This window comes from Erythranthe guttata, chromosome 5, assembly GCF_056151865.1.
Source record: "Erythranthe guttata isolate IM_541 chromosome 5, IM_541, whole genome shotgun sequence".
NCBI classification, from domain to species: Eukaryota; Viridiplantae; Streptophyta; class Magnoliopsida; order Lamiales; family Phrymaceae; genus Erythranthe; species Erythranthe guttata.
In genome coordinates, this window is record NC_142537.1 from 3,675,981 (window position 1) to 3,702,727 (window position 26,747).

At 35.7% G+C, this 26,747-nt stretch overlaps 3 protein-coding genes across 10 annotated transcripts; all 3 read left to right on the top strand.

Moving 5' to 3' along the window:
- Positions 1-2,105: 2,105 nt before the first annotated feature.
- Positions 2,106-16,233, top strand: HUA2 (Tudor/PWWP/MBT domain-containing protein). 6 transcript variants are annotated; one of them, XR_016031373.1, is made up of 14 exons: positions 2,106-2,594; positions 3,530-3,606; positions 4,904-6,862; positions 6,950-7,454; positions 8,182-8,290; positions 8,610-8,722; positions 8,797-8,984; positions 9,751-10,426; positions 10,522-10,996; positions 12,176-12,268; positions 12,372-12,464; positions 12,951-13,119; positions 14,248-14,422; positions 15,862-16,233. XR_016031373.1 is itself a non-coding variant. In XM_012984190.2 (12 exons), exons 1-11 carry the CDS (start codon positions 2,484-2,486, stop codon positions 12,434-12,436), a joined length of 4,371 nt encoding a protein of 1,456 aa, XP_012839644.2. In that variant the 5' UTR covers positions 2,106-2,483; the 3' UTR covers positions 12,437-12,464; positions 12,951-13,296. The 6 variants fall into 6 exon arrangements, 2 of the variants coding, with proteins under 2 accessions (XP_012839644.2, XP_088674751.1); XR_016031371.1 differs by having other exon boundaries at positions 14,260-14,422; XR_016031372.1 differs by having other exon boundaries at positions 14,288-14,422.
- A 585-nt stretch (positions 16,234-16,818) lies between these two features.
- LOC105960024 (uncharacterized) lies at positions 16,819-19,440 on the top strand. Its single transcript, XM_012984191.2, has 3 exons — positions 16,819-17,324; positions 17,568-17,701; positions 18,195-19,440. The coding sequence occupies exons 1-3, from the start codon at positions 17,109-17,111 to the stop codon at positions 18,988-18,990; spliced, it is 1,146 nt and encodes a 381-aa protein (XP_012839645.2). The 5' UTR covers positions 16,819-17,108; the 3' UTR covers positions 18,991-19,440.
- Positions 19,441-22,127: 2,687 nt separating this feature from the next.
- Positions 22,128-26,485, top strand: HCF136 (photosystem II stability/assembly factor, chloroplast (HCF136)). Of its 3 annotated transcripts, none has more exons than XM_088818626.1 (9): positions 22,128-22,610; positions 22,872-23,107; positions 23,288-23,418; positions 24,441-24,573; positions 24,753-24,875; positions 25,000-25,074; positions 25,642-25,757; positions 25,985-26,067; positions 26,263-26,485. In XM_088818626.1, exons 1-8 carry the CDS (start codon positions 22,271-22,273, stop codon positions 26,049-26,051), a joined length of 1,221 nt encoding a protein of 406 aa, XP_088674752.1. In that variant the 5' UTR covers positions 22,128-22,270; the 3' UTR covers positions 26,052-26,067; positions 26,263-26,485. The 3 variants fall into 3 exon arrangements, with proteins under 3 accessions (XP_088674752.1, XP_088674754.1, XP_088674753.1); XM_088818628.1 differs by having other exon boundaries at positions 22,163-22,610; positions 26,189-26,485; XM_088818627.1 differs by having other exon boundaries at positions 22,163-22,610; positions 26,207-26,292.
- The last annotated feature ends 262 nt before the right edge of the window (positions 26,486-26,747 follow it).

Genomic DNA, 26,747 nt, shown 5'->3' on the forward strand with positions numbered 1-26,747 from the left:
TAAAACTAATTATTATTAGTCAAATTTCACATGGGAAAATCGAAAAAAAAAAGAAAAATTAATCTGTTCGTGTGATTTCACACGAACAGAGGCGTTTTGCACGTGTGAAATCACACGAGCAAAACGCCTCTGTTCGTGTGAAATCACACGAGAACAATAATTTTTTTAAAAAAAAAATTAATTTTTTTATTTTACTCACACGAACAGGTTTAAAAAAATTAAAAAAAAATTAAAAAAAAATATTAAAAACAAAAATTAAAAAAAAAATTAAACAAGGCCTGCTCGTGTGGATTTACACGAGCGCAGTGGATGCGCTCGTGTAAATTCACACGAGCAGGCCAAAGTCCGATTTTTTCGTTTTTTTTTTCGGATTCGTAATCTACATAACAAGAGGATCGTAAAAACGTAAAAATTACCTCCGATCTATTGACGATTTGCACGGGCTTTGCGAAAGAAAATCGAAAGGTTGAGAGAGTTTTTGAGTTTTTTCACTTTTTGTTTTTTGAAGAATGGTAAAAAATGTGCCTGACTGTTTAATATGTGCCTGCACAAATTATTTCAGTTTAACATATTATAGTAAAATTAAGAGTTACGGGTTATTGCACAGTAGTAAAGATTTACTTATTACATTTATACGACTAGTTGCAAACTCTTTTATTACCAAAAAGTATTATAGGGAAAATACATTTACACCTCCACTTATTAAATGCTCATCATATTAAACACATTTAAAGTTCAACATAGTCAAACATTAGTAAATTGCTTTTAATGAATTTAACCTTAATTACATACATTTCTTGCAACATATAACTCCACCATTGAATTATATTGATCCAACGGTCTCTCATTGTGACTATATATGTGCACCTTTATAACATGGGTTGCAAAAAAATAACATTATATTCATCTCAACTTTAGTATCATTACTCAAATCAAATGTGTTTATTACAAATCACGTTCATCAATTACATTAGTACCAAATCAAATGGACCAATCATAAATCATAATCACAAACTCCTCTTAAATATATCCTCAAATAACAATATATTATGAAATTGTTTGGTCCACAACTTTAGGCACAAGATTGAAGAGTTTAATGGTGTTTTACTTACACAGGACTGAGTAATTTTTATTTAGGGTAAATTACAACAGCTCCTGAGATATGGTCAAATTATAAAACTGTCCCTCTTGTTTAGCTAATTACAACAACCCTTCAACTATACATCTGTTTACATGTCCAACCTTACGGTTTCAAATTTAGTGGAATCTTCAAGATTATATGGAATATTATCACTTTTGTACCCTTTTTATCCCATTCGAACTCTACATCTTGAAGCAAGATGATCATAATATGTGTTTTTTAACTTGTATATATCAGATTGTGGTGCATCAGAAACTGTATTTTTACATAAAACGAGTGGAAATTAGAGCCCATTCCACGAAATTTAGATGACTAAATTTACCTTACATCAGGGGTGGTTTGTAATTTACCCTTCTATTTATTTTAAATAATAAGATAAGCCTCGAAGCTAAATCAACAAATCTTATTCATAGTAAAATTAAAATACGTTGCCGACGAAAGTGACAGACGAGTCTCTACCGAGATGGAATTTTACGGGTTCTATTGGTACACGGGTATAACAAGCTTTTATTTTTTCTTTATTTTTTTGTGTAATTACGAAAATCCCCCTGAACTTAGGCTAAATAACATAAAACACCCCCACATATCCATAATAATAAAAATCCCCATTTGATTAACTCTTGATCGAGTTTTTTAATATAAAATGTGTACAATCTATTATACCTTCTGTTAAATAGGTGATAAATAAAAGAAAATATCTGAAATTGTGTAAAGTCTATTCCCCTGGAATTAAAAAAAAAAAACCGTTAAAAGTCATACAGTAAGGGGTTTGTGTAAGACGGAAACAAACTTCAGAGGGTTTTTGGTAATTACGAATAGATGGGCGTATTTTTCATTATTTAGGCTAAATTCAGGGCGTTTTCGTAATTTACCCTTTTATTTTTTAGGAAAGCGCAATTTATTTTTTCTGAAATAACGTAAAAAAAATCAAGATAAAAACACGAGCACAAAGGGTCTCTTGTCTGACTTTTTTATTCTCCAATTATAATTTACAAACGTATCTATACACATGTATGTATGTACATATATATACATATATATATATACCCCTGTATGTATATAATTGCGTATCCCTCGTACTTGCTGTGTGTATATATTTCTCTTCTCTCTCATCCATCACCACCACCACCATAACTATTCATTTAATTATTCAGCTGTTGCTTACAAATATTCTCTTATGTGATCGACGGAGGAACTGCCCAGCGGAGAACCGGAATCCGACGCCGTTTTGGTGGCGCAGTAAATTTTGTCATCTAGGGTTGTTAATTTGCGAATTACATCTCATTTTGTCGGTTCCGCACGAGCGCAGAAAGACTGGTGAATTTTTTTTTCTTCGGAGGGCATGGCTCCGGGGCGGAAGCGTGGAGCGAAAGGGGTGAAAACGAAGAGCGAGTTGAGTTTGGGGGATCTCGTTCTCGCCAAGGTCAAGGGTTTTCCTGCTTGGCCCGCCAAGGTACATTCTGATTCACTTCAATTTTTTTTATTTTTATCCTGATTCTCTTATTTCATTCTTTTTATCGCCCAGTTTTGATGAATTCTGTTGTTAAAAGAATTTTCTCTTGTCGGATTTTTTTTCCTGGTTTTTTGTTTGGGATGGGAATTTGTTTGGCTTGCATTTACTGAAGGTCTATTCGATTTTTGTGTTGTTGCCTTGAGTTATTGGGTTTTGATTGAAATTAACCCTATGAAAGTAGGTTATGCTGTAGGAATCTTAGAATTGTGCTCTTGACTGTAAGACAAGGGGCAAAAAGTCGGTGCTTTGGGTATGTGGGTGTGGATATATGGGGGTAAAAGATGCACTTGTTGAAGTAACTTTGGGGGTGTGGATTGGAGAAAGGCGACAATGGAGACATTAGAATTAGGGTTTAGACGGACACGTGGTGTGAAATCTTGTCTGTAGTTAATTAGGTGTGATCGTTTATGCATTTATGTCCATTGACGCTGCCATGAGCAATTGTTTATGTACTTTTGCACAATCGCGACTATTTCTAGGCACGTGTCATCCGTTCCCTGCACATTTATGATCAGTCTTCAGCACGTATGTTTTTTCTGAACATTTATGATTTGCCTTCCACGCATATGATTTTCTCGATTCATGGTTTCTTTCTGTTGTATGCAGTAGCTTCAGATTTTGAAATCTATATTGCAAATCATTGAATTTCCTGCATGATTTTGAAAATAAACAAACCATTATATATTCATGACATTTATCCTTGTATTACTGGTTAGCATTCTGCATCCCATTTTTATGCTCTTCTGTAATTTGCTTACATCAGCATTAGTCATCTGTACTACGCTGATTCTAGTATGATGGATCTTTTACATTTGTGTTATTTTCAAATATCAGTTATTTGTTGCTTGGTTAACTTTGTATTTTCTTACTTCTAGATTGGCAGACCTGAAGATTGGGAGCGCAGTCCTGATCCTAAAAAGTACTTCGTCCAGTTTTTCGGTACAGCAGAGATGTAAGCACTTTTTTGTTTAATTTTTTTCCCTTGCATGTCCTGGAAGGTCTTGATTGCTGAGATGATTACAAAGATAGAGTATTCTCTTTTGCCTACTAAGGACCATGAGTAAAACTACTATTACTTGAGAAGTAATAATATTTTTCATTTAAAGATACTGATATTATATTTTTGACCGTCTGGTCGTCTTCTGTGTGGTAGACTTGCTTTGTTGATGGAAGTGGCAAGTGGTATGAATTAAGGGGCTCAGGGCCTTCAGCTATGTATTAGAATTGCTTCTTTTTTTTTTATGGGAGTGGCCAGTGGTATGATGTAAGGACCTTCAGCATATTTTCTGTGATCAAAATTTTCAGTAATTGAGTATGGCATAGGTTGGCTGATATATGGGTTTTAACTGATATCTGAACATATTTTTATATAGTAATAGTTATATGCTTAGTAGGTAAACGGATAAGCAGGGGATTTAAAGAGACTTAGAGCAAAAAGAAACACATAGAAAGGATTAAGCTTTGGGCAGAAAAGATATTTTTAAATTTCCACATTTAGTTGGTCATCATTCAGTTATTTTCTGTTGTTTTTGTGTTTTGTTAAATGCTTTTGATGCCTATACTAGTAAAATAATCCTTCTTTGTAAAATATACCGTGACATGATTGGCCTTTAAGTGGATATAAAAAGATAGGTGTCTGATTTTGATACATTTGAGAGCATCATCTGTAAGCTAATGGGAAGATGTCTTACTAGTTAATTCAGTATATTTGTTATGCTATGAAGGAGTCTTTTCGTGCTGATAAGTATAAATCACCGAAGGTTTCCACTGCCGTCTTGATGTTAGTTATATGTTTTGATCTACAAGTGTTCATGCGCACTGTAATTTTGGGCTTTGTTTGCATGTCTGGATGCTTCAACAAGTAATTTTTTATCACTCTCGTCCACCAACACGGGTGCATTGTTTGATATTTCTGAGAGTTATTTGAAAATGGATCATATAGAGCAGTTAATATTATTAGAGTTCATATTTACCTTCCTCTTAATGACGATGAGCTGCAGGTGCTTTCAGAAGGTGGCTGTTATTGGTAATTTATTTTTTTCGGAGACTGATTTGTATTTGTTCCAGTGTTGTATATTGACATGATGTTTGCTCCTTACTTAGTAATTCAGATATGAAATTATTACATTGATTGTGCTATTGGCATAATACTTGAGAGAAATAGCTCTGCTGTATTTGTGGGTTAGAATATTTATAACTGAAAGAAAAGTTTTTGTTTAACATGATCTAATTTTTTTCTCTCTTAACAGAGCTTTTGTTGCCCCTGCGGATATCCAGGCATTTACTAGTGAATCCAAAAACAAGTTGACTACTCGTTGCCAAGGTAAGACAGTGAGGTTCTTTGCCAAAGCTGTGAAGGAAATCTGTGAAGAATTCGAAGTGTTACAGCGTAAAAATTTAGGCGGTGTAAGAGATGATAACAATGCACAAAATCTTGCATCTGAGACACATTCAGTTGATCCATTGGTAGATGAAGCTTTAGAGGTTAGTATAAACAATGGGATAGATAATGAAGGACCAAGCTGCAAATTGGAGGTCAAAGGGTTGACGGATCAGGGCTCTGAGTTAGAGCATTCTTCACAGAGACAAGATGAGATGGAATGTCAAGATGTAAAACCTTGCTTGTCAGATGTCATGAATCATGGCTTGTCTCCACATTTATCTTCGGGAAAGAAGAACAAACTTTCTACAAATCCTAGTAATCAAATGAAGGGAGCGGAATTAAGATCTAGTCCGTCCAAGCAGGCTTTTGTCAAGGAGGAAGGTTCCCGTGGTGTCAAAGTTAAGGAAAGGCACCCTGATGCCGGCCAGGGTGAATTGACAAATGGACACCAACCAAAGCTGGTAACGGGGACAAAGAGGAAGCATGAGGGTACAATGCACAGGGATATTGGTTCAATTAAGTCTCCTAAATATATTGGTGATGGGGGGCAAAAACCATATGTTTTAGGTGGCAACATAAAATTGTCATCTGCAGATAATTCAAAATCAGGTGCAAGTATTGGCAGTGAAAGGAAGGGGAAAAAATTGCTGAAAGAGAAAAAGCCTTCTGAGGCAGTAGATGATATTCAAGGGGACAGTGAAATAATGGCTGAGGAGCATAGTGAAATTATCTCGAGGAAAAAGATGAAGATCCGACATGATCACCAAAAACAAACTTCTCGAAGAGATGAAGCCTCGTTGCCAAAGATGCCAAAAGGTGCTGATAATGCAGATGATGCTAGCATTCTAAGAGCTCAAACTAGCAGAAAGAGTGAGTCTAGAAGTCCTGTAGATCTGGATGACAAAATGGATAGAGTAGAGTCTAAAAATTTAACATCAGGTGGGAAGGCTGAGAATCACCGGCAGTTGAAGGTGCAGACAAATACCCACGAATCCAGAGATTCTACAGATGAAGATGATCTCCCTCCAATGAAGCGCCCCAGCCGAGCACCGGGCGGGATTTCTAGTTCCACCTTGATTTCTGAAAATAGATTGGGAACTGCATCACGTAAAAATGGCTTAGTACATCCTAACAAAATTCGATCCCCGGTAACACAGCCAACAAAGCGAAGAGCTGTCCGCCTATGTGATGACGATGATGATGAATTGCCTAAAACTCCAATTCATGGAGGATCTACCCAAAAGGTTCCTGTTGTTCCTCGCCTGCCAGATTCAAAAAAGAAAAATGTTTCCCATGGCGAGAGTCGTGCAAATGATCAACCGCTCTCGAGAAATTCAGGAATAGTTGATGGTGCATTGAAAGAACAGGTACAATCTTCTCGAGCATCAAAGAAAGTTTCATCAACAATTGTTGAACAAGGTGAGAAGAGGACTAAAGAATTATCAGTTGAACATGTACCTCATAGTCCACCCCGGTTGGACTCTGAAAAACTTTCCTTAATGCATGATAAAGCAGTTGTCGTTTCGCCTAAAAGGTCCCCTATATCTAGTTCTGCTACGAGATCATTATCAGAACCACAGAAGAAGCAGTTCAGCAAAGCACCTAGTAGTATTTCTCAGAAGAAAGTTCAGCCAGTAGCCAACAGGAACCTAGATGCAGCTTCTGATAGGTCAACTCCATGCCTTAATCCTCCGCTAACTGAAAGAAGTAAGCCAACTTCCTCCGTGGAGAAATGGAGAAGTACTCCAAAGTCAGACTCCCAGATCAATGATTCTGTTCTTTTGGCTGGAAATCTGGATGAAAGCATTAACTTACTTGGTCAAAGGTAATTAGAAATTATTGATAAATAGGAGATAAGTTATTGAAGTTATTTTTCGTTATTCTTGCTTAATCTCCATTCTTTCTTTGTCAGGCTGGACGTTGGTAAAGACACCAAAATAAGTGTTCCGGTTGATATAAAAATTTCGGACTCTGTCACGTCTATGAAACATCTTATTGCTGCTGCTCAGGCAAGAAAGAGACAAGCACACTTGCATAAATCTTATGGAATTACTCTTCCCCTATTGGCTCCTGATGGTGACATGCTAGAACGGAGCCCAAACACTATCCCGGTTACACTAGCAGTTGAATCAAGCCATGCATTTCAACTGGATGTACAAGGATTACATCCCACTTCCCCTTTCTCTGATATTCGCCCTTTTCCATCTATCAATGAACATGAGAATGAAGATCTTGAGGAGAGGAGGGCTAGTTCGGGTCGTCAGGCCACCGGAAGTTCTCTAAGTGCGGGTACTGACGCAGCTGTTGCTCGTGATTCCTTTGAAGGGATGATAGAAACTCTTTCAAGGACCAAGGAGAGTATTGGCCGTGCAACTCGTCTTGCAATTGATTGTGCAAAGTATGGGATTGCCAATGAGGTAGGTAATTGGTACCTAACAATCTTTTTCCAGCAATTCTTCTAATTCGAGTCGTTTCTCAGGTTAAGTTTCTTGTTATGCACCACAAAGCATATTCACAAGCTGGTTAGGGTCATCGGTATACCAAGTAAATCTAGTGTATTTTCTTGTGCGGTTTTGTGAGTATTAGGGTGTTGCAATTTCAGGGATCTGAGAAAGGGAGTAGAGAGATGGATTAATTGCTTCCGGAAATCTGAATTGTTCTTCCTTAGGCTATGGTTATTGGTTTTAGCTTTTTATTTCATGACTCATAATTAATGTAGGATCAACAATATAGTGCTTAGGTTGCTACAATTAATTCATTGCATCTAGAAATGGTTGAAAACCTTATTTGGTGTGTATTGTGATTTTTAGTGTTGTCAGATATTAGAAGCAATCCGGAACTTAATACTGTAAGGTCTATACAACCTTTTTTTATTACCAAAGCTTTCGCTATGAGGAACTGATGTTTCTTCAAAATCTAAAAGTAGCGCGCACAAACGATTAGCCTCCACTGGTAATAAGTGATTGGCTCAACATCTTAGTCTCCACGAGTCAATGTGGATCGTCTCACTTTTAACAAAGATTGCTTCCAGATTTCCTTGTGTATGTTGCTATTATTTTATCACCATCTTTTGTTTCTCAGAATGAGCATCTGAAATATATCCTTCCTCTTAGAGAATCTGACAGCATTCGACCCTGATTGCAGGTTGTGGAACTCTTAATCCAGAAGTTGGAAAGTGAACCAAGTTTTCATCGCAAAGTGGACCTGTTTTTCCTTGTTGACTCTATAACACAGTGCTCTCATAGTCAGAAAGGTATGGAAATTGTGAATGATAATACTATTGTGCAAAATAACCTCTACGATGTTAGCATTAAAAAAGAAGACCTCTCTCTCTATCCGTCTATATATATATATATATATATATATATATATATATATATATATATATATATATATATATATATATATATATGATGTGTTTGAAATCTTGAAAATCATCATTTCATTAGTATATCTTAGCTTAATCCTTTCTTCTCCTGTTGCTGTCTTTATTTTGTTACGCAAACAAGATCCCTCCTTCCCTTTATCTGTTTGTTGAGGTATCTTCTGATTCCTTGAAATATATACTTCAGGAATTGCAGGGGTATCTTATATTCCCATAGTTCAAGCAGCTTTGCCCCGTCTTATTGGTGCTGCTGCTCCGCCTGGGACAAGTGCTCAGGAAAATCGCCGTCAATGTCATAAGGTGACTATAAAGTATGTGAAAGTGACTCTATAGAATTATTGCTGCTTAACCAATTTACAATATTTTTTTCCTAGGTCTTGAGGTTGTGGCTTGAGAGAAAAATCTTTCCAGAACATGTTCTTCGCCGGTATGTGGATGAGATGGGAGTAGTGAATAATGATACTTCTGCTGTGATTTCCCAAAGGCGTCCTTCCCGTGCTGAGAGGGCTATTGATGATCCTATCAGAGAAATGGACGGCATGCTTGTGGATGAGTACGGGAGGTCAGGAACTTACTCTTTTTTATTTGATCTCTCCAAAATATGCCTTTTGCATGAGATGCTTTTTTTTATGTGGTGTTTGTTCATTTTTCTATTTCTTTATTATTATTGCCAGTAACCAGCGAAGTATTATATCACAATTGTGGTTGGTCAAAATACCTTGATCGCTAGGCATGTTCTCTACCATAATTTACATTGGCCAATTTGCTTCCAGTTTGAAGATAATTTATGTTGAGTTAATGATGTTAGATCATTTACGTAGCACTTGGGAGATTGTAAGCTCCACTTAACAACAAAACCATCAAAGTTTTTCCCAAAACTTGCACCCACTAAATATTGAAACTAAACAAGAAAAAGGGAGCTCTTGGTGTTGAAAATGGCGTAAAAACTTCTTACTATCCCATCCTTCATTTAAGCGTTACTGCGCCGTGTTAATGTCCTGTATTAGATTTTTTTTTTTTTTTTTTTTTGTGATTTTGTTTGGGACTAGTCAATATTGATGGCATTGCTTCTGATCTGCATTTCCCTGATTGTTCTAGTTTCCAGATATATAAAGTCCTAATCATATTAATTTATCCCACATAAATGTGATTCTCTAGAAGTGAAGTATATTGCTTACAACTTTGTGGGGACTGGTTCATGTGAAGGGTATGAAGGCATGCACATGTAGTTAGTTTGTGGTTTGCGTGATCATAAATCATCTAGGTTTACTCTAAATTCTAGAATGTTTTGTTTGATCTAATGTATCTTTTCTCTTTATTTGTTTCAGCAATGCTTCATTTCAGATTCCTGGATTTCTGTCATCTCATTTGTTTGAAGAAGATGAAGATGAAGATAATTTTGGGATAAAGCTATTCAAGGAAGTTGCAGTTACATCACCGTCCGAGCATACCCCTGCAAGCAGGGAGCCTGAGACCTATGCTGTTACTCCAAGTGACCGACGCCACTGCATATTAGAGGATGTTGACGGTGAGCTCGAAATGGAAGATGTTTCTGGACACCAAAAGGATGAAAGACCATTGTTTGCCAATGGCACTTCTGAGGTTGCTTCAATTGAGCCAAGTTCAGATGGGATCTTTGAATCAGCTTCAAACATATTTGAGTTGACGCCGTCTCCTGAGGGTTCTCCACCATTACCACCTGGCTCTCCTCCTGTAACCCCACCTCTACCCGATTCACCGCCTCCATCACTCCCACCTCCTCCACCCCCACCCTTATCATCTCCATCTCCGCCACCCCCACCACCCCCACCTCCACCTTCCTCACAGCAACATATATATCCTCCACCTCCTTTTGCCCCCCTTCCATTTCTTTCCCAGCAATCATTGCCACCTCAGCCTGCATTGATGTCCCAATACATGCCTCCACTTCCATCCACAGTTTCAACTTCTCAACCATTAGCTCACCCACCTCCTTTACCTCATGAAATTGGTGGTAGCCACAGTGTAAGTCTTCAGGCTTAACAATCATGCATGTTTATTAGTTTATGTTGATACAACTACTGCATGAGTGTGAAGAATGTTACCTCTTGTGCTTCCAGGTAAATCAACATGTCCATATGGTTTCCAGTACTCATGTGCCTCGTATGGATGCACCTGTCAGAAGCGAAGTATTTCCGCAGCAATCTTTCTTTTCTCCAGCTCCTGCCAGCAATGCACGTGAACATGTTGTCTATAATGCAACAAGAATGGTGGAGTATGGACAAGGCGAAACATATATAAATCCTCAAGCTTCGCAGCAGAGGCAACCATTAAGGCCTGGTGGTGCACCTTTTTCACAAAGACCTCTGCATCCTGAACCCCCTCAAGGAATGCCTAATCATTTCTCCTATCCAAACTCAGTCCAGCAACATCAGTATCCCCCTTATCCATTGCCAAATGTTTCTGACGGTCCAAGGAGATATGCTACTGATGAGCAACGGCGGATGGAAGTGAATGAGTTCAATGCTGACGGTCCTCGCATGGGGTGGATGACTGGAGGGAAATCATGTCCAGTTCCACCTTATTCACATGAAGGTACACATTGCTGTTGGTGCATCCGCAATATGATTATATGAACTGTCGTATCTGTGAGTGAGTCATCTTACCAACATTTTGTTAAATTGAACGTCATTGTCAAAGAGTTTCAGAACATCTTATTTGTTTAGATAGCTTGCGTTGCAATATTAAGAAGAGTATATGAAATGCTTACAAGAATACAGGGACTCCAAAGCTCGGCATTATATTATCTACTGAAAAGCTTTCCTTCCAAAGAACTACAGTAGGTCTTCCACGTGTTGATAAATATGTATGAATCATAAGTATTAATCCACCTCACTTGGGGCCACTATATACTGGCTTATTTGCTAAGATTTTTTAGTGAAGTGTGAACCAAAATATGTTGTTGTACTGTAGAAGACAACCAGTATATGATTAATTCTTATAGTATTTCCTTCAAATCATGGATTGATAGTTCCCTTCATTGAGTTTTAGAAAGTTCCCTTGTTTTCAAGTATTCACAACCAAATTTCCAGTAACGTCATATTTCTAATCTAAGTTTGCTTGATAATTTGTCTTGACTATCTCAGCAGTATATCTCAATTTAATTATTCTTGCCATATATTAATGGATATTTTTAATTAACACTTATACTGTTCAAGCACTTGATTGTATTATTATAACTTATAAGGGCAATCCTCAATGGAGTCTCTAGAAAAAAGTCATCACCAATGAAGGTCTCTATAAAATTAATTTTCTGTATATTATAAGTTATTTTTATGTATGGCTGTTTCGCTTTTCGATTGTTATTTGTTATTTGCGTTATCTTAATATTTTAATATTTTCTTCGACTAAGATAAAAAATAAAAACTGATTTTTTTATATTTTTTAATTGTTTTACAGGGTTTAAAGCAACGGATTTTTTTTTTATTAATTTAGTTTGAGACCACTTTAAATCTAGAGTCTACAAACATAATCCTACATTTAGGAAGATATTCAGAGAATTGTATAGTCTCTATTTTAGAGCCGGGCCTCCAGGCTACATTGGTTTTTTTTTTTTTCTTTTCTAGAGTCTCTAAAACCGTCATAGAACTTTGGTGGCATTAACTTTTATCAGTGATCAATGGTTTCGAATTTGATCTTGTTTCTAAAGCTACATATAATTAAAGTTTTAAGGAGGGACAACCATTCTCATGAGCATTTGTAATTCTGTAATAGGTTATTTTGCGCCACCTCTCGAAAGGCCTCCCACAAATGGGATTAATTTTCAGCCTCCTGCAGCAAATAATCTGCCAACCGCTCCAGTTTCAGGTGACTTTCTGGTGCAGATGAACTGCTTGTTATCCATGACTTTGATTACCACTAGCATTGGGATTCGTGTTTGATCCAACTTTTGGGCTATCTTTTTCCACAGTTCATGGTATTCAGATGATGCCTGGCAGACCAGACATGCCTGCCATCAATTGGAGACCATCGTAAACTTATTCCGAGACGTATAGGATCCATGGTGAGTTTTTGGTCTTTCTTTATTTCAGTTATGCCAGCCATTCCGAAAAAGTTCATCATCTACACATCCTTTTAAGCGAAATCAGTTCAATGTAGTGGAGTCTTACTCAATGATGATGTACAATGATTTGGTGGAAAAGGTCTGTCGTAGAATTAAAATGTGAGTGAGACTATTGGAATTAAGAGTTAAAAATGGTGAAATTTGGAGAATAATTTCAGTCTAAGATAGCGATGGATATCGTTTGTTCAAGTGGAGAGTTTTATTCTTCTCACACTTCTTTTCACATGTAAAACATGTGGACCCTCGTATATTTAGTGTCATCTAAATACATCTTTTCAATATTTTATATGTCAAAGGCTTATATATACACATAAATGTCGTTTTTAAGACACTACTTCACCAAAAACATCAATTATGTCAAACTTCGTACTTTTCTTATAATTGAATGGACCGTTTCTTGTTTTTTCATGTTCTAACTGTTTTCAGGTCATGAGCTTTGGTGCATAGAGAATTGGCCCTGGTATTGCTTCAGCAGAAAACGTGTCTTAGATCGAAACAGAGTGGGAATTTGAGAAATTGTGGAGAGACCCTTTGCAGAATTGTCTATATTAGAATTTTTCCTGACATGCATCCCCCTGGAGACATACATCTAAATGTAAGCCATTTTTGCTTGCTAATACTGAAACTTGTAATTATATGATATATATATATATATATCTTAAAAAACCAAATTTACTGGATCTATAGTTTCAGGATTAGCTAAGCTAATACAGTGCTACTTTTTTGTTCTTTTTTCTGCTATGCATACCAAATGAAACAGCATGTTGAAACATCTCGGTTTTCGATTTTGTTGTTTTCGGTTAACGAGTAGTGCATTCTGATCTTTACTCTACTTTTTTCTTGCATAAAAATGACCTTTAAGCCCTTCTCTTATGGTGCATGCATGGTCCAATTTCTTCTAGGACTTGTTCATTCTATATTTTACAATGCCTTTATGTGTTTATGATTTAGTATCTCTTTTATGATCATCGTATTATTATATTTCTCTGAACGAAGAAATTTGAAATTTGAGCTGAATTTAGTCCACTTCCCCGTTGCGCATTTTGTGTTTTGCATCGTTGGCTTGCTGCAATAACTAGTTTGAATTTAAGAGAACTTGTTCAAATTGTTGCATGCAAAAGTACCTAGAGAATATTATATTCTGGCCCAAGGGTGGAAATTGGAAGGGAAGTTTCAAAAATATTCGTTCTGATTTTTGGAATTTTGATTTGTTAATTTTTTTTTTGATTGTATAAGAAATTTGATTTTCAATCCAGTAATTTTATTTAAAAAACTATTTTATAATATTAAGTTATTATTTATCTTTTATTATATTTTTTGGGTATAACACTTAACCCCCTGTGGTTTGAGCTTTTGTGCACATGAACCCCTGTAGTTTGAACTTTGTTCACATAAGCACATAACCCCCCTATGGTAATTCACTTGATAAATAATCATGCTCTAGGAAGAGGAATTTTTGAAAGTACAAGGGGTTTAGATGCGTATACTAAAATACAATGGGGTCATGTGCTATATTGAAAATACAAGGGAGTCATGTGCACAAATGTCAAACCATAGGGGTTATAAATGTTATTTACCCATATTTTTTTATTAGAGCTGGAAATGAAAAGATTTTTTTTTTTTTTTTTTTTTTTGAATTCTTTCAATCTTAATCCGATTTTCTTTTCTACTTTGGAGCAAAATTTGTCATTTTATTTATTTATTTTTGTTTTTGTTTTATAAGTTATTTTTTTAGTCATGATATATTTATGAGATTACTTAAGAAAGGGAAATGGAAAGGGAAAGAAGAAAAAGAAAGATGGTGGTGTCGGTATTTTGTATGCATGCTAAAAATATGTGGGCGCACATATTTTTCCCAGATCTGGATTAATTAAAGATGAACACGCATGCATATTAAGGTAAATCTCCAAATATTACTATATCAATATACTCTCTTATTTGATTAGTTACTTATTTAGTTATTTCATGATATAGTTAGTTAGTAGGAACTACAGTTAAACCTCGATAAATTAATACAGTCGAGACTAGGGAAATTCTATTAATTTAGCGAATTGTTAAATTATCGAGTTAATAATTTATCAGAAAAACTATTATTTAATCGAGGTTGTTAATTTATTGGGGTTCTAATGTAGGACGTGACTAACAAAATTGGGTTATGATCCATGGGTCAGTTATTAAATAAATCAAATGATTTAAACCACGGTTGTGAACCGGTGGTTCGACGCGTTGGTTCAAACCAATGGAGTTGAATTGCGAGCTCAGTTATTTGATTTTTTTTTCATTAAAAATATCAAAAGATAAAGTTAACTTGCGGTTGTAGTCCGATTTACCACCCAGTGTATTGGAATTGGTATTGGTATTGGCCGCATATGTTCAACTTCAAATCGAACCTGGTGGTTTCGGCCCGAGAAACCGATGGTCGGAACTAGTGTCTTATTTGAAGGGATTATTTTATAATTTTACGCGATAGTTTATATCTTCGTAATAACTTTTTCATTTGGATTTTTCTTAATTTTGTTGGAAAGGACTTTATATTATGTATAAAAAAAATTCGAGACTTCTGATTTTAAATCCAATTTTGATTTTCCTTCAAAAAATTCCATATGTATTCAATCTGGATTTTTTTTTTTTAACCTCAAATTTTATTTGAGATTTTGACAATAATAATGTAACCCCAATTTGATCTAAAGATCAGAAGAAGATGAGAAGAGTTTGTCGCGTAGAAAGGGATTGATCATTGTAAAGCATGTGCAATTTTCCCAAAGGTTATTTTTTGTGACATTTGATTTTTTAATAAACCAGTAATTAGTTTTATTCATTAAATTTAATTTAAAACCTGTAATATATGTTACTCTATAATACAGCTAGTCAACTTGTCGCCACCCAATTTTGTCAAAGTCAACTTTAAGTATTCTTTATCTGGCACTATTTTAACATTCATTATTTCATTAACTCATTGAATGCAAGTATGCAACTCAGTAATAAATAACAATAATACACCAGAGTTGATATATATATATATATATATATATATATATATATATATATATATATATATATATATATATATATATATATATATATTATTGTTAGATTTATCGAAATTGGCATACATAGGATTTCAATTCTTATTCCATTTTACTTTTCAAAAATAAATCCGATTTATTTTAAATGATTGTATTATATATTTTATATTATATTTGAAGGAGAAAATCATATAATTGAAATTACATACCAATTTTTTCATTTGCATTTCTGAAACGTCGATTTTTTGCAACTGATAGGAATTGCAACTGATAGGAATTGAAATTACCTTTTTTTTTCTTAATTTCGATAGATTGATGGAGGAATGTAAATCATGGTAACTCAACGACCCGTTAAGGTAGCGGATCCGGACCTAGTGCCCACAAAGAACCAATCCTCATTGGAGTTGAAATTCCCACAGCGGCTGCCAGGATTGACCTACCACCAACTTACCACCTCCGGAACCATTTGAGCTACATCCATGCGGGCTCGATTTCAATCCCTAATTATATAGAGAGATGCGATTGAGATTCATTATATGTTAACGTGGTGTGAGAACGCGGAAAGTTGTCGGTGGGGGCGTACGAGAAGCCAAAACACCATCCAATATTTAACTCCCAAGCAACATTCAAACTGTTGACTTTCTTAACCACATTTTTATTATTTTTCTATTTACTTCTCCATTTATTTATTCTATTTACTTCCAATTTTAATTATATTCCAAAATATTAAATACTTCCATCTTTTCATTTTGTCACTTCTTTTTTGTGGATAAACAACCATATTTTCCAAGTAGGGTATACTAATAAATAAATAAATAAATAAATATAAAAGGCATTTTTCAGTAACTATTATCGTTTATTTTATGCTATTATCATATGAAGTTCACAAAAATATTAGGTGTAACATTTAGGAGACTATGGTAATGTTTCGGTTCGTTTTGAAAATTATTTTCATTTTAATTTGAAAAAATGTGTTTTGAGGGCATAATTGAAAAATGAAAGTAATTTTTTTTATAATTTGAGATGAGTCAAAATACAGTTATATCGGTCAAGTCATGTTTAAAAAGTATTGACAAAATGTATCATAGAAACAGAATTAGAAAAATATTTTTCTGGAGCAGTCAAATCTTTTAATTGAAGCAGTAAAATTATGTATGAATAAATTGAAACTTTAGAAGTTATTTTAGGATTTTTTTTTTTCAAAAATCTTAACAAACACAAATTCATTTTATTTTGTATTCAATGAAATATTATTTATTTAATCTATATTTTATAGAATATAAGTATATACGTACAAATAATAGACATATTTATACATGAGAGAGAGAGAGAGGAAAAGGAGAGAGAGAGAGAGAGAGAGAGGCGAGCACACATCGACAGAACTCTCACCCAGATCTGCAAAATCCCCCTTACCTACAATCGTATACAAAAATTGACGAGATTTCGCGATTGATTTCGCAATATCGGACATATGTAATTCCGATTTGGTCTTTCATTTGTATCAGAATGTACAGATTCAAACATTTCTGGTAGAATTTAAAAAAAAAATAATCGCCGGATGGAGAGAGAGAGGTTTTTGCAAATGAATGGCAACGGAGGGGAATTTTCGCACACGGGAACAGTTAGATCATCGTCTCCGTCGAGATCAGTGCCGATTTCGTCTCCGCCTCACGCCGCCAATGGCGCCGGCGTTAATGGTGGGGTTAATTACATTCTACACACCGTGTCGAAATTCGATACCCTCGCCGGCGTCGCCATTAAATACGGCGTCGAGGTACGGATTATAGATGTATATCTATTTTTATTTTTTTTCAATTGGTTTTCGTATTTTTTTTGTTCTGTATATAATGATTGTTGATTTTTCCATATTGATTTCAGTATTCATTTCCATTATCTCCTCTGTTATCTGTGTCATTTCTATTAATTTCTTTCAAAATTTCAAGGCTTTTGATATGCATATGCTTAATTTGTATGAATTTGGGTTATGTTTATAATTTTGGTTTTTGGGGTGTATTAGGTGGCAGATATAAAGAAATTAAATGGTTTGGTGACGGATCTCCAAATTTTTGCTCTTAAGACAATCCAAATACCGCTGCCTGGGAGGCATCCTCCTTCCCCCAGCTTGTGCAATGGTCACGGCACTCCTCCACGGTAATTCTGTTTCCGCATTTTAAGTTCCATTTTGTTCAAAAACTCATATTATTAATCAGATAATTGACTGTGATTGTTCGTAATTTCTTTCTAATCGCACATGTTATCCTTATCAAAATTCCCATTTTTTCCCGTTGTATTTGAGCAGTCGTACTTGTATGATTGGCGCCATGGAACAAAATCTTTAGTCTGTGTACTGAAAAACTATTTTGGCGTAATAGAGCTTCCTAACACGAGTCATTGCACTCATGGTCACCTAACATTTCTATTAGATGGATTTTATTGTTTTTTTATTTTCCGCCGTTATTTATTGTAGCTACATTAGTTAATCTGTGCATTAATGTGCTTATGTGTAGTCGACTACATTGATGATGCCTTTTCCTAGTTTTGTTTTAGTTGAAACTTGGGTTTGGAAGTCAGACAAATTAACTTATATTAAGGATAACAACAATCAAGAGGTTACGAGGTGGCTTATTTTTATAACCACTTGCAGGCCAAGCAATTCGCAGCAGATTGAATCAAACCGTAGGCACTCCGATTTATTCGATTCATTCCCATCGCTGAAACTGAAATCTTCCTCAGCACAAAAAGTCTCTCCCGCCATGAGCACCTTGCAAGGGTATTATGGTCTTAAACCACCAGCAGACCAAAAAGGTGCAGCAGAAGGTTTTGAAATGTCGTCGTACCGTAAAGGAGGAGCGCATTATCTAGAGGACGGCCCGTTCGTCGAATCTTCACATATTTCCAACCCACCGCTGAGTCAGCACAGAAAATCGAAGAGCGCTGCTAATTGTTTAATGCTGGAGAACATCGATCTCACCGATAAAGATGCTGACAGTAGTAGTGACTCGAGTAAATGGATTGAGAAGTTGATGAAACAGCACCGAAAATCCGATGCCATTTTTTCTTCCCCCACCCCAGAAAAGCTTCTGAAAGAAAACAACACCACTCCGATTTCAGCCATTACAGGTAAAGGCTTGGCTCTCAGACCTAAGTCAGGAAACCGAACTGTAGCAGTCAATGGTGAAGCAGGAAAACCGAACCTAATTCCTACAGGCTCGGGGGATTCTTCTTTAGTAACAGATAACAGTGTCAATGGAGTAAGAAAGTCGTCTAGTACATCGTGTTTGGAGGATCCAGACAATGGTGCTTCGTCATCGATATGGCCCACGTCAATGTGGGGTTTGAAGACAGATTTTCAGGCTCTTTCTACTTCATCCATTACTAGACCAATCTTTGATGGCCTACCTAGGCCCGCGAATCGAAGAAACAAAGCCGCACTTGATTAGTTCTAATCCTTCTTTACATATCACTTGTTTCTTCTTTTTTTTTTTTATTAAATATCTGCAGAAGCATTCATTAAGTGAGAGAAAAAAAAATAGCAGGGGTACTACGTACACGGAGAAATAAAAAGTACTTTACTACGGCGATTTGGATAGAGTTTGTTCGTTGTAGTCTTGGCCGAATGATACTCACTCTCGACTTTGGGAGAGTTGAAGTTAATGCCAAGAAGTTGACGAGGTTTGGGGGAGTGAGAAAGCATCATCAGGTTTTGTTTTTTAATGTTAGAAATATTACTAGAGAGCATGTACATGCATTATATCATGGGATGGGACCTTGATAGGAAATGTATATTAGATTTAAGGTCTGTTCATTTTGGTGATGGGGAAATTTTTTTAAATTGGTTATACATGTATTTATATATATCAAATATACATTCATTTTGCATTTTGCTTTTACATCATGTTGTCATTTTAATAAATGCACCTTTTTTTTTATGTATTATTTAAATTAATTAGCAATTTGCTGTACAGGAAACAGATCCCTTTACATTTGTATTAGATATCTGTAAATGCAAGTTTGAATTGCCATTTTATATTTCTTGATATAGCACATGTGCAACAGAAGAGAGAGAAGATTAAGTCTTGACAGTCTATGAGGTTTATTTTTATGCTATATCTGGTGAAGGTTATACTGGGTCGATTTTAGTGTTAGATCTACACACATTAATGTGGGTGTGGGTGTGGGTGTGGGTGTATTTGTGTGCTCATTAATAGTAAATATCTACCCGGTGTAGCATAGTATAAACCGGTTACGAGTGTGCTTCAGAAAATATTGGGAATCGGTTTTATTGGATCTAATGACAAATAAGCTCAATTTGAGGTGGGTTTGAGTTGACAGCAGGAGTCTCATTGTTATATAAAATTATTTGTAGGGGAAAGCTTCTATTTGACAAATTTACCCATTTGTTGTTTTTCATTGTTATATAACTTCGTAAATTTTAGGGAAAAATTGGGCAAAAAAAGAAATTGTCGTACGGTGCGATTTGTGTGCGTATTCCCATGAAAGAAAATCGAATACCGAATAAGGTGAAAGAAGGTTTTCTAGAACTTACATATGTTGAAATACACAGGTGTATGATCTCATAAGCCGTGAAAGAAGGTGAAGAAGAGGGATCTTTAGCTAACAATATTTTTTCGAAGGACTTATAGCTAATAAAATTTGTGTTGAGGGATTGTTAACCAATTTCCCTACTAATATTTCTTTAATAAGTCCTACTCGCACGTTTTACTCCCAAAACTTGTTTATTCCTTTTGTCTGCTATTATGATTTCCCTTATCGCCCTCCACTTGGCATTTTAGGTAGTTGTCTACTTGTCTATGCCCCAAGTTGTTAGCCAATTTAATATACAATTATTTTGATTAAAAGAAATCTCAATTTTATATACAAAATAAGTTCGGTCAAAAGACGACCATATTAAATAGATACAATAAAACACTAGAGAGAAATTAGTAAGAAGTTTGTTAGTAAAATTCAACATTACTCAAGTTCGATATTAAAGTAGAAGCTCGCAATTAAAGGCTACTATTTCATGAAATTAGTAACACCACTTTCCTAATATATTTTGTAAAGGTGATGATTAAAAAGAATAAAAATATATCGTTTTATCCTTAAAATAGAAAACATGACAAAATATTTAGTTTAATATCATATAAATGATATAGGGGCCCAATTTTATTATTTTGCCTTGGGCCCAATTTGAATTTGGGCTGGCCCGGATGCATTCAACCTCGAAAATGATATGCTCAAGTATTATTAATCCAATTATATGCTCAAATGATAATTATTAACAAATTTGCGAGTTTTAAACGGGACAATTGAACAAACGTGACATTACGTTCAAGTATATTCTTGAGGCGTAGGCGAAGACGTTGTTTTCAAGATAAAAAATACCGGAGCCCTAGTTCGGCTATTGCAACATCGTAGGAAGAACGATAATGACCGGAGAAGACAACTATTGCATAGACGACAATGATGGCGATGTCCATACGCAGAGAACTAAGGGGTGGCTTTCGTGCTGGGAGAATGTGGTTTCCAGATTTGGAGATTCGCAATCGATATGTTGGCGATATGTATTGAAATGGCGGGGGTTTGGTTTTTGAATTTTGCTAAATTGAATAAGCAATCGGGAAAGTTAATAGATGGGAAAGGGTATAACTGGAATTTTAAAAAATTGGATTTTTATCAAAAAGTGAAATTGAGGTCGGACGTCTCCGTATTAATGTAATGTTTGAGGAGTTTTATCTTAGAGTTCATGTATTTTTAGTTTCTTATAGTAAAAAAAAAAATTCACAAAGTAGTTTTATATATTGGATAAATTATAACCACCCCTAAGCACTAGTAGAAAATTTACTTATTACTATGAAATTTTCTGCTACGGTAAAAAATCGTAATAAAAGGTGTTTTTTACTATGAAACAATTTTGAAGTCGTAGTAAATACTAGGATTTTCCGTAGCAAAAAAGTATTTGGTACGGCCATTTACCGTAGCAAACTTTTGTAACACACGTATATGCTACGGGACAAATTCGTAGTAAATGCGTAACAAAAAAAAATTTAGTACGAATTTAATACATTTTGCTACAGTTAATGATCGTAGTAAAAAGCCATTTTTCTATTAGTGGATGTATGGTCAATTTACCAAAAAAAACCCTTCTTGTTTGGATAATTACATCTACCCCAACTATGAATCTTCTTACACCTCCACCCTTATGGTGTCAAATTCAACATAATCGTCTAAATTCCGTAGAATGTGTTCTAGTTTGTACTCGTTTTGTGCAAAAATACAGTTTCTGATGCACTATAATCTGATATATACAAGCCAAAAAACACATCTTATGATCATCTTGCTTCAAAATGTGGAGCTCGAATGGGATAGATAAAACGGGACAAAAGTAATAATATTCCATATAATATCGAAGATTCCACTAAAATTGAAACCGGAATGGTGGATGTGTAAGAAAATTTATAGTTGAGGGGTGGTTGTAATTACCCAAACAGGAAGGGAATTTTCGTAATTTGACTATACCTCAGGGATTATTGTAATTTACCCTTATATATATTAAATCAAAAAAAATGACAAAAGTAAATATAAAATACTAATATTAGTTAAAGAAAAAGGAAAGAAAAGCAAACCAACCGAATTCTGGATAAGACGTTATATACACTGTGTGTGCAATCTAGAGAGAGAGAGAGAGAGAGCGATTGACACGCACATAGAAAGATAACAATGGCGTCTCTTCAGCAGCTCACCCTCACGCATTCCTCCTCTTCCTCCATAGCCACGCACCTGTCTCCCAAAATTTACTCCTACCCTCACCTCCGCCGCCGCTCGCTCCTTCCTTCCGCCTCCGCCGCTCGCGACTCTCCTCCTCCGCTACACGAGAGCACAATCGGCCGCCGCGAACTGATAGGCCTCCACGCCGCCGCCGCAATATCACTCTCCACCCTCGGAAGCAAGGCATTGGCCGGCGAAGACGTGCTCTCTGAGTGGGAAAGGGTTTACCTCCCAATTGACCCCGGCGTTGTCCTTCTCGACATTGCTTTCGTCCCCGACGACCCCTCTCACGGTAATCCTTCTTCGTCTTCGTTGTTAATTCTTCTGTGTTACTGCAAATTGTTGATGCTGTATTTCTTGATTTTAGCTGCAGTGCGGATAATTTAGTTTATTTGATTTAAAATGTACTTCAGGTAATTAATAGCCTTAAAGGTGTTTGAATAAATGTACTTGATTTTTTTATTTTTTTTGGGACTGATTTCATAACCAAGTGTTTGAGATATTAAATATTAGATTTGTGTTCAAAAATTCGGTTGATCTTGTTGCTTTTCAGGTTTTCTATTGGGAACTAGACAAACACTTTTGGAGACTAAAGATGGAGGGAGCACTTGGGCACCTCGTACAATTCCATCTGCCGAGGACGAAGATTTCAACTATAGATTTAACTCCATCAGCTTCAAAGGCAAAGAAGGTTGGATTATCGGCAAACCAGCTATCTTGCTGTACACAGCTGATGCTGGAGACAACTGGAAACGTATTCCGTTGAGTTCGCAACTTCCTGGTGATATGGTACTGTCGTTCATCTTTTTCTTCCTTTTTTCAATTGAAATTAGTTGCTTCTTTGGTAATAAAGTATTCACCGAAAAGAAATTGGACATTGTACATTAGAAGTATATAGTCAGGATCTCTGAAAAGTGAAAATACATCGAGTAATTTAAGCAAGATGGAAATGTCTTTTGATCGTTTCAGGTGTTTATAAATGCAACTGGAGATAAGGGTGCAGAAATGGTAACTGATCAAGGTGCAATATACGTAACATCAAATGCGGGATACAACTGGAAGGCTGCAATTCAGGAGACTGTTTCCGCTACTCTAAATAGGTGAGTCTTCGAGATCTGTTTACTAGTTTATATACTTAGTATGTTGTGTATTTCTCTAGAAAAAAACCAAGGCGAGATGAATCAACTAACCTTTTTAATATTTTAAATTCCTGCATTTACTTTGGTAATTATGAAAAGGTTTACATTGTCACATTTCTTAGTTATTCACATTTTCAGTCTAAAAAGAATAGCATAGTTGATGACATGCATTAAGCTTTCGAAATCCGCACAGCAAACGTTAGGACTCCCCTTTAGAGTTGAAGTTTTAGTGTGGTTTCGATCATAAACTCCTTTGAAGCCAAATTCACAGTCAACCGTAACTGTATGGGGCTTCTGTGACTAGTCATAAACTAATTTTTTTAAGCTCAGTATTTATGCTTCCTTGTATCATCAATTTCATCTTATGTCCCACATTTTTACTGGGCTTCAGAAAATACACGCATCTTGTTTATTGTAACAACTAATACCAGTCGATCTTGTATTCACTCTGTGTGTGTGTGTGTGTGTGTGTGTGTGTGTGTGTGTGTGTGTGGCAGAGCCAGGATTTGATATGAGGGTGAGCTAAAGATTTATGAGGTGTCCTCGAATTTTTTTTTTGAGAGCTATTCATAAAAAAAACACAAAATAAGTAAATGTTTACAGATTTTAATTAGAATATATAATATCTAAAATATAATTATTAGAACACTTCACAAATGAGTTGGGAGGGCTAATTAAATTGGGTAAGCTTTAATATAGTGTACAAAGGATTGAGCTAGAGTGGGACTAGCTATAAACATGTGTGTGTGTGTGTTTTGGTTAGTGTTTGGATTACCATCACTCAAAATATAGGCAAGGGGGAAAAGGGGGAAAATATAAGAAGTTCCAAAGTGTTTATTTTCAAGAATGTAGGAGCATATTCTGCATAAAACAATAGTGTATTGAAAAGTTTCGAGTTGTGTAATGTATTATTGATTCAAACTTTTGCACTGGGAAGTTTAATTCTAAACGACGATTACTTTCATATCACTATGCTGTTCCAGAACAGTTTCCAGTGGTATCAGTGGCGCGAGCTACTACACAGGAACCTTTAGCAATGTAAATCGCTCACCTGAAGGGAATTACGTTGCTGTTTCAAGCCGTGGTAACTTTTACTTGACATGGGAACCAGGTCAGGTGAGATTTCCCCATTTTGTTTTTTACTTCACTTATAGAAACTATAACTTGACGAAGTATTTCTGCAGAATTTATTGTTGCAACTCAGCCACTTAACTTTCGAATTTATCTTGAAATTCCTATATTAACTGTGCCTGAGAAGATCGGAAAAAAAGTTTCTGATGGCTGCGCTTTATCAGGCTTACTGGCAGCCACATAACAGGGCTGTTGCAAGAAGAATCCAAAATATGGGCTGGAGAGCTGATGGTGGTCTTTGGCTTCTTGTACGTGGTGGTGGACTTTACCTCAGCAAGGGCACTGGGGTAAGTGAGTTTTGGAGTTTTTAAGCATCATATGCGCGTCAGGGTTTTATCATGTTGATTGATATTCTGTTGACTTTATTATCACCGTTGTAGTTTAATGATTTGCAATCTCCACTGTTTTCAGATATCAGAGGAGTTTGAGGAAATCCCTGTACAGAGTCGTGGATTTGGGATTCTTGATGTTGGGTACCGCTCGCAGGTCTGTACACATATCTCATACATGGTGTTATTTTTTACTGCCTGTTTTCAGCATTTAAGAAAGGGAAGAAATCATCGGCCAATGAGAACGGTTTTATGATGATTGTAGTTTTAATTACTGCAATAATCTAACCCAAGTTTGTAGCCACTTCCTAACGTTTCCCCACTTTACTATTTCTACCAAACTTGATAAACCACTTGCTATTTACAGTTTTTGATCCATAACTGGGTATTTTCTGAGATTGAGCTGAAACTCCAACACGAATCTTCTGCCAACAAATAATTGACAGAACACATTTAGCGAGAGACGCTACTCTTCGGTCTTCGGACACGCATTTTTTATTTTCTCGGAGATGATCTCTGTGATTGCACGACACTACTTGTAATGAGTGTACTTTGTTAGAAATTCTTCAAGATCTGCATCTTGATGTGCTCTTATACTAATGAAAAACACCACTAAAATTACATCTTGATGTCTTATTAATTGTTTACGGTACTTATGAAACAATACGCAACTGCAAATAGATCATAGACATCTCATGTTCATCTGACTGTGATGTGATTGTAGGCGGAAGCTTGGGCTGCCGGTGGCAGTGGAATTCTGTTAAAAACTACAAACAGTGGAAAGACCTGGGCGAGAGATAAGGCTGCTGACAACATTGCTGCCAATCTATATGCTGTAAAGTGAGTTCCATTCACAAGATCATATCAACTTAATGCATATTGATTTTAGTATCTTATTTGAGCTAGTTGTTACCGGTTAAAGGAAGAAAGAAACTATTGGATCAGAAAAATTGTTAGACGAGGAAAAATGGTTAGATGGATAATATGACCACAAATAGGAATCGATACTATCATTCTTCTTATCTACTGCTCTTGTTTAGTCCAGTAACTTCGTATGGTGCATACAGGTTTGTCAATGACAGACAAGGGTTCGTGCTTGGGAATGACGGAGTCTTGCTAAAGTACCTAGGATGAAAACATCTTGAACTTGGTAAGTCGATCACAACATTGTGCTTCATTTCTGTAATATGGACCATGAAATAAAATCTAAAGCCCCACGGTTTGTTTTCGCTTTATTCCACTTTTCACATGGATTCTCTTTGGTGATGAAGAAAGGATCGTTTATTTAGATTTGGCCGATTACATTTACCGTTCATGAATGTTTGTATGTGAATATATGTGGCAGGGGTTCGAAGGAGGGTTCCAGTTTTCCAAATGCTGAATCAGTGTACATTTTTATTACAGTTGTAAATGTCATTCAAAGGTTCACACTTCAACTTCTACTACCTAAACAAGTTATTGTGTTGAATGTTGATAACTATATATATAGTGTGTGTTCAATAACTCAATTTTTTTTCGGCATTTTTGTAATACTAAAATAAATTTATATGGCATGAGTTTCATATTTATATTTCGAGTATATATATATATATAATATATATAGCATGCCAATGTTTTTTACTTCTAAATTTTGTGTGTATGGGTTTCAATTGCCAATTAATAGCTGCCAACAAATTTTAGAATAGGGCATTTTTTTTATAATTATTTTGCTCCGAAAACATTTTTCCCCGTAATAAAATAGAAACGGAAGTTCAAACGCTTACCAAACATTGGCCTAAAATTCCGAGTCGGATTGAATGTGAATATAATTACTATTGTATATTTAGTTTG

Coding starts and splice junctions, on each gene's coding strand:
- HCF136 (XM_088818626.1), top strand. CDS start 22,271: ATGGCGTCTCTTCAGCAGCTCACCCTCACGCATTCCTCCTCTTCCTCC. Junction 22,611..22,871: donor CCCCGACGACCCCTCTCACG/GTAATCCTTCTT, acceptor GTTGCTTTTCAG/GTTTTCTATTGGGAACTAGA. Junction 23,419..24,440: donor GTTTCCGCTACTCTAAATAG/GTGAGTCTTCGA, acceptor ATGCTGTTCCAG/AACAGTTTCCAGTGGTATCA.
- LOC105960024 (XM_012984191.2), top strand. CDS start 17,109: ATGGAGAGAGAGAGGTTTTTGCAAATGAATGGCAACGGAGGGGAATTT. Junction 17,325..17,567: donor CCATTAAATACGGCGTCGAG/GTACGGATTATA, acceptor GGGGTGTATTAG/GTGGCAGATATAAAGAAATT. Junction 17,702..18,194: donor GGTCACGGCACTCCTCCACG/GTAATTCTGTTT, acceptor AACCACTTGCAG/GCCAAGCAATTCGCAGCAGA.
- HUA2 (XM_012984190.2), top strand. CDS start 2,484: ATGGCTCCGGGGCGGAAGCGTGGAGCGAAAGGGGTGAAAACGAAGAGC. Junction 8,291..8,609: donor GTGCTCTCATAGTCAGAAAG/GTATGGAAATTG, acceptor TATATACTTCAG/GAATTGCAGGGGTATCTTAT. Junction 8,985..9,750: donor CTTGTGGATGAGTACGGGAG/GTCAGGAACTTA, acceptor TATTTGTTTCAG/CAATGCTTCATTTCAGATTC.